General features: G+C 34.7%; 1 protein-coding gene across 1 annotated transcript; it reads right to left on the bottom strand.

Annotated features, from left to right (window-relative positions):
• Window positions 1-268: 268 nt before the first annotated feature.
• LOC103253126 (protein phosphatase 1B) lies at window positions 269-9,569 on the bottom strand. Its single transcript, XM_008051589.1, has 2 exons — window positions 8,713-9,569; window positions 269-418 (listed from the first exon to the last, which is right to left on the bottom strand). Exons 1-2 carry the CDS (start codon window positions 9,556-9,558, stop codon window positions 281-283), a joined length of 984 nt encoding a protein of 327 aa, XP_008049780.1. The 5' UTR covers window positions 9,559-9,569; the 3' UTR covers window positions 269-280.
• Window positions 9,570-11,419: the final 1,850 nt, after the last annotated feature.

The raw sequence follows: 11,419 nt of genomic DNA, 5'->3' as shown, positions 1-11,419 counted from the left end.
GATTCTTCACTTACCGCTACGAATGTAATCAGGGAAAGAAAAAAAAAAGCAAGCTTTAATAGAATATTTTCAAAGTATATATATTTTTGGTGGTATAACAGACATATTTGCCTTTTCCTTGCTAATAAATCCCCACTTATTAGTCCAAAATAGTACTCTTAGGCAGACAGATGTGTTTTTTTAAGGCTTTACATTGAAATACTTGTTTTTCCTGAAGTAAATTTCAAAATAATCATTTGATAAGCCTGAAAGAGTATTTTTCCTTTGCGTCTAAATAATTTTAAAAAGCACCTTTCTTACCTTCAACCCGTGATTCTAAGTGCATATCCAACTCCGAATCTTTTTTCACTGCTTCATCTGAGACCTTGGGGGCATTTGAAAAGCAAACTAGTACAATACTCATGTTATCTCGACTTCCCTGTATATTAAAGAAAGACAAAGAAAAAGTTATATTTCTACAGTTTGCCAACTTTCTATAATTTACTTCAAAACAATTAATTATTCTAAGCAGTTAGTTTATTTATAACCATCCAGAATGTATACATTTAACATATTCATTTTAGTTCTCTAAAGAACTATTTATAACACAACTTGAAGAAACAAGGTATTTAGGGATACACAGATCTGTAATTATTTTTGAATTTTTAATTCTGTGTAACTATTCTTATCCATACCTTCACACATATTAACTTCTAAATCTATTTCCCACTTAAGACTGCATATTCCTAGAGTGACTTAAGTCCTTTCCAAACACATATGGAAATTTTTTCAGCTAATTACCCTTCATCAGAGCAATGCTACAACTGTTGAATTTAACAAAGCTGAAATTGTTTTTCAGCAGGATATCCAAGACTGAAATAAACAACTACAAAGAACTGTTCTGAGTGTACGATACCAGATAGAGCTGTAGTCATGTGATAACTTTTAAAGAAAAGACATCAGTTGTACAGAGTCACAAACAGTTTCAGGGTCTCTACAGAGTAGTCTCTTCAGAGTAGCTAAAACAGCTAATATAAGGACAAATTTACTGCTGCCTTTTAATCACACCCAAACACATTATATTTAAAAATAAGCACAGAATATATACTGAGTACTTTGAGATTATAACACATAATATACAAAAAATTAAAAATATCTCCTTATTACTTTCTCTATAGGTATAGTACTTTAACTGAGCTTCTTAGAACAGATAAAACTGTTCTTAGACTCATGATTTTAAAAATTTTCTCTTGGCTGGGCTCAGTGGTCCAGGCTGTAATCCCAGCACTTTGGAAGGCCAAGACGAGTGGATTGCCTGAGCCCACGGGTTCGAGACCCACCTGGGCAACTTGGCAAAACCTTGTCTCTACAATAAATCAAAAATTAGCCGGGCATAGTAGTGCACACCTGTAGTTCCAGCTACATGGAAGGCTGAGGCGGAAGGATTGCCGGAGTCCAGCAGGTTGAGGCTGCGGTGACCACAAGCGTGCCACTGCACTCCAGTCTGGGTGACTGAGTGAGACTCCAACTCAAAAAAAAAAAAAAATCTCTTTAGTCTTTTTTAAATTTCAGAGACAAGTGATTTTTTAAAAATGTTTGTCTCTGTTCACTCTAAAAAACTAAATCAATGGAAGTGGTAAGCTATTTTGTCTGAGAGTGGGGTTTGCTAAATTTGACAAATTCAAGTGAAAGAAGCCAAGACAATACTCGTTCTAGTCTTTTTAGACTTTACGACCAGATCTAGGCAGGCATTGCTTAGTTCAGACTTGCACCATTCCTGAACCCACATGATAGCCAAAAAAATAGGCTGACTTTGAACTTCTGCCTCCACCTCCTAACTCAACGGGAGTAAAGTTTGAAGTCAGTGAAGGTCAGGTCTTCAGAAGACTTTAAAAAAAGGTAACTTTCCACAGACTCTTGTGTTTTGGAAGGAAGAACTAATCTGAGTTTATAACCAGATTCCTGATATCTGGAAAACTGGGATTTCAAGTTTGACCAACCTAATTTTGTTCCTTAATGAAATCCACCAAAACTTTCATGACTTATTAAAAATATGATATTTAGTTGTATGAATATACATATATGAACATGTCATATAAGTACAGGTCAAGCAAAAACTTTAAATTAAAATAAATGTGAAGTATACCATGGATATCCAAAAAAATCAAGTATCATTATGATACTAACGGTTGTTTTTTAGAGCAATTTTATGAATAAACAGAATAATACCTTAGAAATTCATTTTCTTCTAACGCGTTTCTATTTTGATAATAGAATAAGCAGTTTAACAATTCCTAATCAATATAGGTGAGATTTTCATTAGATTTTTGTAAGTTATAAAATATACATCTTTTTGGAAAATTAGCTAAAAGATAGTTTCAAGAGGTTTATGGCATTCCAAAGATATTTAAAGGGGGGAAAACACTTACATTTACACCTTATGCATGTGTGATTTCAATGAAGTTGCTTCTACTTCTATCTATAGATGACTTTCCCCTGAGCACCAAGTATGAATGTATTTCAAAGTAGCTGTCATACGACAACTGAAAAGGTCATTTCCTTTATACCTCTTCAATTTTCTAGGCATAAATCATCTTTTCATAGTCAATCTAAAGTTTTCATTAAGTTCAGAAATAAAACATTTTTTTAAAAAATCCAGCTTGGACAACTGAAGAAATCTAATCCAACATTTAAAAAACTGATTATTTCAGAACCTTTTCTTTTGGCTTTTTATAACAGCACAGCATTAACATCCTTAAGAATCAGAGTACTAATAGTAATAGGTCAAAGAAGCCAGTGCCCCTGTTATAAATAAGGGTATCTAAATTTAAACAGAAAATAATTTGGTGCTGTTAGTTTTAAAGCTAAAAGTCAAATGGTTACAAAGAAGTATCCAGAATCAAGTCTCAACACAGCAAATAGGTTATGAACAAAATCTCTATTACTGGCCAAAATTTTTAATTAATATCTTATAAGTAAACAATCAATATTCATTTTTAAGTCACTGTAGTTATCTCCTTCACATATAGTCAAAAAAAAAAAGCCAAGCTGAAGAAATAAACCAAATTTTCACTTATAAATGAAAAGATGAAGCCTATGATTGATTATTTTCAAGAATATTCTCTATGCCCACCATTACCTTATTCCTTAAACCAATTTTTTCTTCTTTACAAATTTAACTCTTTTGTTTCATAATCCTCAACAGAACTAAAATTTATCAGGGTCTATAAAACAGATACTGCTCAGGCACTTGCAAAGAACTTAACTCTCAACAACTCCACGAGGAAGCTATTATCACTTTTCTTTTATAAAGATGAAGAAACTGAGGCTTTGCCCAAATTAATACTAAGCAGCACAGCACACCTTAACACTGATTCCAAAGCATATGTTCCTTAACATTAAACCTGTGGTTCTCAAACAGTGCTCCAAGAAGCCCCAAGGTTCTATGCAATGTGTTCAGAGATATTTTATTTTATTTTTTTTAGAGTCTGTCTTGCTCTGTCACACAGGCTGGAGTGTAGTAGCATGATCATAGCTCGTTGTAACCTCAAATCCCTGGGCTCAAGGGATCCTTCCACCTTAGCCTCCCAAGTATTTGGGACTACAGGTATGCATGACCACATCTGACTAATTTTTAAAACTTTGATTTTTATAGAGACTAAGTCTCACCATATCAGCCAGTCTCAAATTTCTCAAGTTCCTGGCATCAAGTAAACCTTCTTCTGCCTTGGCCTCCCAAAGCGCTGGGATTAGGTGTGAGCCACCATGCCCAGTCACAAGATATTTTAAATGAGGAGGAAATAGAGTGATATTCAACATCTGTGGACATACCATAAACTAACTTCACAGTAGTTCATGGTTTTAACATCAGATAACACTATATTCCTGTCAATGACATCCTATTTCTGCAAAGCTGGAGTTTTAAAGGTTGCTGTAATAAAAAGCAAGTTGCCATAAAATTCAATGTCATACAAGAAATGAGGGTGGTAGTGTCCAATGATTTCGAGGTTTGAGAAGTTGTACAACGTCCACTAGGTACACACATCTCATTAATAAGTAACTGTGATTTTAAGAATGAAATTTACAGAAACATTTTTTCAAAATGTGCGTATTATTTTGTTAGGACGTACAGACTCATTTAGGTTTGAATCTAATCACTTAATATTTGGAACTGTTAAGTTGGTTAATACTACACGCTTGCAACTCTTAAGTTTTTAATTTTGGCTAAGTAGTACCATGAAAAATTACTGAGACACTAGGGCAATATGAACCACAAAAGTATGAAAATTTCAAACTACAAATCCTTTACATATACTATACTTCTCTAATTAGTCCTCCTCCACCACCTCAAAATACCCAACCACACCCTGCTCTAATGTAATCTAGATCTACACTTTTGTATTATCTATGATTACATTTTCTGAAAACTGTAATAGAAACAGTCCTGAGTTTAGAAGTAAACAACTATTTGGTGTGGGTGTGTATGTGTGTACTTTTCATGTTGTATAATTAATCAAGAACGATACTGCCTTTGGAAAATAAGTAAGTTTTTTTCCTCCTTTTTATCCAGCTATGAGGGCTTCTGATAGGTGGCATATAAATGGAATTTAGGGAAATCAAGTACTATTACTTTAAAAGAACAACTTGGGGCAACCCACTGTTGGAATTTTTCTGTCCTCTCAATAAATCCTGCTTTCTCTAAATAAATAAGTAAAGAACAACTTAAAGAAATACTGACTTTTATGATTTCTTTTTAAAAAGCAGGTGGCAAAGTAAAACGTATAGCATGATCTATTTCTGTAAAATGGCAAAAAAAAATTCTACTTGTACGCATATATATTTGTATCAATAAACACAGAGAACCACAGGGAAAGATACAGCAAACTATAAACAGTGGTAAGTTACCTAAGGGAGGTAAGACTGTAAAAGGGGAAACAAAGATGAATAATTTTCCTTTAAACACCTTGTATTCATTACAAAAATATTTATTAATTCTGTAATAATCAAAAAAAGAAAAGGAAAATCTTAATGTTTCCCTTGAGGAAAAGAAATTTGCAGATCACCCCCCCCAAAAAAAATCAATGCGTACACACACACACACAATTCTTTATCACATCCTCCTGAGAAATACTGCTAACAAAAATACTAAAGTTGACTCAGAAAACTTGACTCAGAAAACTTGGATTCTAGTCTCGCCATCCATATTCATCCAGTATGCAACTTGTGGTTACCTTTTAAGGTCAAATAATTTCCATTTCCTTACTTGCAAATTAAAAATAAAAGTTTTTATTCTGTTCACTTTAGTGGTTACTATGAGGATTAACAAAATAAGTATGATTTGTAAGTTATGAAAGGCGATGCAAATATATATTCTATGCAACCCCAAATTAGTTGGGCGTAAACACCATGAATAAAATGGGAAGACTCCTTTCTTGGGGAGCATTCTCCCCTAGAGTTAAATATCTAATTTAAATAGGATAATACCTTTCCAGTCATCTAACACTTACAGTTTAAATATTACTTAATAGCAACTCTGAAAAACGCTTACCACTAGCCACAATAACACTAACTAACTTCATTTGGTTGTAAAAATTAAATGAGTTAAGCAATGTGTAAGTGCTTAGAACAGCATTTGGCTCACAGAAAGCAATAATTTACTAATACTATTTTAATTATTTATGATTATGATGATTATTACAACTGCCCAAGATTCCATGAGTTAACATACAAGTGTTTATAAACTATCAAGGAATGACAAATGACAAAAGTGTTAGAAAATATTAAGACTTCATTCTCTTATTGGGGAAACGTCTACTAAATAACTGGATCTTCTCTCTCTTCATAAAGCAGATAATACCTACTGAGCAATAAGCTAAGTGCTCTCCTTGAATTTTTGAATTTAAATTTTTCTGAGTAAATTCAAAGCAACTGTTTTCTATTTTGTAATAATGCCAATCCTTGGTTTTACAATACAAACAAGTGAAATGATGTAACTGTCAGTGGCTCAAAAAATATTATGTTTCAACCCAAATTTCCAAACTGATTTGTTTGAATACAACTCCATTCAAAGGAACAATGGTTAGCTGCCACTAAAATTGAATCATGGGCCTCAACCTCTTGCCTGTTATTATAATTTCTCATTTCTGAGATTTTAAGGCTTCATCTATAATCTTTTAACATCATCAACATAAACATTTACTGATAAAAGCTATCAAGTAAAGATATGCCACCAGTATCACTACATCTCATTAAGAAGGACAGAGTCAAAACTCTTGAAAACTAACATCCTTTCAATAGATGGGAGAGTACAGTTTGTCTACTATACAACTTCTTTCCTTAGTACAAATTACAGACCTAAGAGATTTTGGCTATTCCTTCACAACCAGCCTTATTCTTTCAATAAAATGCTATGCAGTCATGAAAAATGATACAGATCAATACTTATAGACATGAAATCTCTCTACAATATATTGTTGGAAAAGCAGTCTGTAGGATAACAAATATAATGATTTCATTTTTATAAAAATAGACACACTCACAGTCAGGCAAAAAGTCTGGAAAGATATAATCACAATAGTGAAAGTAGTTGACTTCAGTGGATGGCAAATAACTTCGTGTTTCTTTATATTTTCTGTATTTTCTGGATTTTTTTCCCCAATAGCAAATATATAATATTCTTTATAATTGTGGAAAATGCTGTTTTCATTTGCTAATCAGACAAAAAACATATACCTGCCTTTGTCCCAAAAAGCTACAAGTTAGAATCACTTCACTTACAATCCAAAGAGAAAGACATTAATTTAGAGTCAAAAGAGAAAGGCGTTAATACCCACTATTGGATGAATGACAATCATCAATACTTCTGTGTTTAATTCATCCAGAAGTAAAAATGATATATTAAAAATAAAAATCAGCCGGGCTCGGTGGCTCAGCCTGTAATCCCAGCGCTTTGGGAGGCTGAGGTGAGTGAATTGCCTGAGCCCGCGGGTTCGAGACCCGCCTGGGCAACTTGGCAAGACCTCATCTCTACAATAAATCAAAAAATTAGCCGGGCGTGGTAGCGCGCGCCTGTAGTTCCAGCTACTCGGAAGGCTGAGGCGGAAGGATCGCCGGAGCCCAGCAGGTCGAGGCTGCAGTGGCCGGGAGCGGCCACTGTACTCCAGTCTGGGCGACAGAGTGAAACTCCAACCCAGAAACATAAAAATAAAATAAAAATCAGAGGAGTAAAAAGGTACCATCATTAAGATCCTTGTAGAAAAAGCTATCCACTGGTTAAGACCAACCTTTAAATTTTGTTTTGAAACTGTTTCTTTCCATGCTACGGAAAATAAATAAGCATTTCACCAAAATCTGGGCATTTCTATAGACCCAGTGATCCTTCTTGAAAAATTTTCTGGCAATGCCTGTACCTTCCACAGCAACTTACGCAATGGGGAGATAGAAAGGTTCTCATCTAGATAGCATAAATATGTTAAACTCCTTATTTCTGTTAACTAAAGGTCAGTTTTGCCTTGGTATCTTTTCAGTCAGACTCATATCATACTTGCACATTCCAGACACTGGTCAGAATATTTACATTTGAATTGTTTTCTATACAGATGCTATCAAAAACCCACTTGAAAAACTTGAATATTTCACAGCCAAGGCACTTGCCAGTCATCTGTTTCTCTGAATTTTTATTCTATTACTATATCAAGTAAAGAGTCATTAAAATTACAAATCTAAATAAACTTCAGTACTCCAAAGGAATTCTTCACAAGATTACATTTTATGTAAGTCTTTGGTTTTTAGTCAGTAATGAATTTAAAAAAAAAAACCTATATGAAAAGAATTAGTCAAACATGGTGGCTCACTCCTGTAATCCCAGAACTTTGAGAGGCCAACAGGAGAACAGCTTGAGGTCAGGAGTTCAAGATAGCCTAGGCAACATAGTGAGACTTTATCCCTACAAAAAAATTAAAAACTTAGCCAGGTGTGGTGGTACTCGCTTTCCGGAGGCTGAGGCAGAAGGATTGCCTGAGCCCAGGAGACTGAGGTTGTCGTGAGCTATAATCACATCACTGCACTCCAGTGTGGGCAACAGAGTGAGACCCCAACTCAAAAAAACAATTACATCTTCTACAAAAGATAGTATCCATCAAGTCTATGTATTATTTACATAGAATCATATATAAATCTGTGTTTTAGATTTTATTGCTGGAAAAAAGCTTCTTTAAGTAGACACTGAGATACACCCAACTCATATTTATATTTCAGTTTTTGTCTTTGCTGTTAGGAAGTCCAGGACTCAGTTTTACTTATGCTAGGCTTCTGGTACATCCTCTAGTATTTCGTGTGGCTCTTATCTTTTAGTATATGTAGTGCAGAATTCTACCATACACATATTTATTCAAGCTGCTGCATATTCAGGAATAAGATTGCTATTGCCAATGTCAAGATTGTTAACCAAAAGTCACAATTCTGTATAGATGCCATGCCTCTGCCACAGCAACAAGCCATAAAGTACTTAAATAACAATAAATGCCCAAAATGTATTAAAGTTAATTTTCAAACTAGAAAATTAGGGCAGAAGGTGATGGCAAAGAAAACATTTCTGGTAAAGGAAATACTTTAAAATATATAGATCCTATGAAAATATTAAACGTTTTAAAAGTTTAAGTTTGCTTAATTTCACTTACCATGAACTTTCAAAACTAATATGGTATTTTAATGATGACAAAAAAACTTACATACCTTATGTAAACAAGTGTCCACTACCCAATTGCACACATTTTCCAGGTCATCAGATACCTCAAGCCTAGATTTAACAAATTCACAGAGCTCCTCATTACTCATAACATCCCAGATCCCATCACAAGCCAAGATGATAAATTCATCCTCTTCTGCTCTTAAAATTTCATAAACCTCAGGCTCTGGAGAAACAAGTTGTTCTGTTGGGCCCTTGCCATCAACACACTTGTAATCATAGTCCCCCAGAGCACGAGACACTGCTAATGAACCATTAACGCGTTGTATCATTACGCTGCCTCCTGCGTTTTGGATTCGCTCCTTTTCCCTGGGATTGCAAGGTTTGTGATCCTGGGTAGAAAAGCAGACTTGTCCATTCCTGTACAGAACAGCACGTGAATCACCACAGTTGATAAAGTAGATATGCTTAGGTGAAATCATAACTCCCACTGCAGTTGAACCGCTCCTGTCCATCCCATTTCTGAGGTCTGAAAAGTTACGCATATATTCATCAATTTTCAAAAAGCCAGTTCTGATACCGTTCTTGACATTTTCCACTGAGAGCTCAAGAGCAGATCCTGATTTTCCAGCTGCCCTGAAGTCTTCATTAGTAGTGATGTGTTCTAATAAGTGTGTTGAACAGTAATTTGCCACTCGGGATCCAGCATGACCATCATAAACTGCAAAAAACGACCAGTCTTCCAAGCCGTGAGGTATACCTACAACAGCTGTGTGAGCATCTTCCATTTCCACTCTCCACCCTTGCATGCTGCTGAGGCCATAACGTAAACCATTCCCAGCACCATGAGCATTATGTTTCTCAGTTTTGGGTTTATCCAAAAATGCACCCATGTTTAGCAGTGAATCTGGAAAAAAAAATTGTAGGTGTTAAATGTTTACATCTGATAGAAAATTCATCTACAATATTCTACCTATTGTCTAATGACATCTCAAGTATATTTTTCAGTATTATCCTAATTTACTGGAACAATGACAAAACAAGAAATTTCCTCCCCTACATCCTTCTGCAACAGTGGTTTCTCAGCCCTAGCACATAAGAATCATTCGATCATTTAAATCTAGGGGTGGGAGCCAAGTGTTAGTATTTTTTAAAAGGCACTCTGATGATTCGTATGTGCAGCCAAGTTGAGACTACTGTTCTAGGCAAAACGAAAACCAACAATTAAAACTTAACTAAGAATCTTTCTAAATTCAATTTACAAGATAAGTCTAGGGGTTCAGAATATAAGTTCATATGAAACTGGACAATGGGAATATTCAGAATGGTAAGTCCACTTGTTCAATAAATCAAGGATTAAAAGTATGCTGCTGTATTTTTGAAAAACTTTCAAAAACAAGTATTGAAATCAAGAGTTTTTCTCCCTAGTGATCTGAAGAACACCCCAAAATTCAATTAAAACATAAAAAATCTCCATTTGACAAGCATTTGAGTTTATCAAGGTTTTACAGTATATCAAGTTGAAAACTATATACTTAAAAATTGCATGGATTCAGTTAAAAACAAACATAACCGTTATACGGTGGCAAAAAATATATTTCATATTGCCAAGTATTATAATTCATGAAGTAGCCAGCTAGTAATTGACAAAGACTTAAAATCCTTAGAACTGTAAAATACTACTATACATCACCCCTTCCTCCCAACCCAAATTTACTATTATTATAGAATAAAGCTGTCTCAGCATGGTGACACCTGACTGTAGTTCCAGTTTTTAGGGTGGCTGAGGTGAGAGGCTCGAGTGAACCCAGGAGGTCGAACTTGCAGTGAGCTATTGATCACACCACTAAACTCCAATCTGAACAACAGACCACAATGCTCCCATCCAGTTTCTTGGGGAGAAGCAGGGGGAAAGAGCTTTCCCAATTTCAAATGACTTAGACTATAGCAGTTGTTCCCAAAAGTGAGCCTAAGAATTCCCTGGTCTGTTTTCTATATACAATGCTGGCCCCATACTCTGGGTGACCTTTGGCAAATTTCTTAGTCACCTGTACCTATACTTCACATGGTTGTTGTGAGGAATTAGTTAACTTAAACTGCTTAGAACAGCACTTAAAACTTAGTAAACACCATAGAATATCTGCTGTTATTATCTACTCAAAATGCAGATTCCATAATCTTAAGACACATCCAAAGATTTCTAAGATAGATCTTGGATGGGATTATCAAAAAGGCATGCTGGTGACTTATGAATCACATTTTGAGAGACACTGATCTAGAAGAGTGGACTTCCATGTTGGGTCTAGTTATCTCTGTGAGATATCTTTTTCAGCTGTGACCATTATCAAACCTTCCAATAAAATGACACATTCCCCACTTATAATCTGATGAATCACCCTATGTGCATATAATTATAAATTATATATCAATTTTATATTTATAATTTTTCCAGAATCATGTATGATACTTCATTAATAAATTACATATATTTTTACGAAAAAAGGAAACTTTGAGACGGCTATGAGCTGTGATCATCCCACCGCACTCCAGCTTGGGTGACAGAGTAGGACTCTGACCCCCCCAAAAAATAAAGGACACTTGAAAGGATATGATTTAAAAGATATAAACATTATTTTTTATTCAATCAGTATATTTTGTACTGAGAGCAACGTAACAGATTATGCTTCATTATTTTTTAACATACAGGATTGAGATACTGTGATAAATGATTTGAAAGACTAGTTCTAAGTACCT

This window comes from Carlito syrichta, unplaced genomic scaffold (assembly GCF_000164805.1).
Source record: "Carlito syrichta isolate Samal-C Ts95f unplaced genomic scaffold, Tarsius_syrichta-2.0.1 Scaffold201900, whole genome shotgun sequence".
Classification (NCBI taxonomy): Eukaryota; Metazoa; Chordata; class Mammalia; order Primates; family Tarsiidae; genus Carlito; species Carlito syrichta.
The sequence above is the reverse complement of the archived record's forward strand: the minus strand, read 5'-3'. Positions and strand labels throughout refer to the sequence as shown.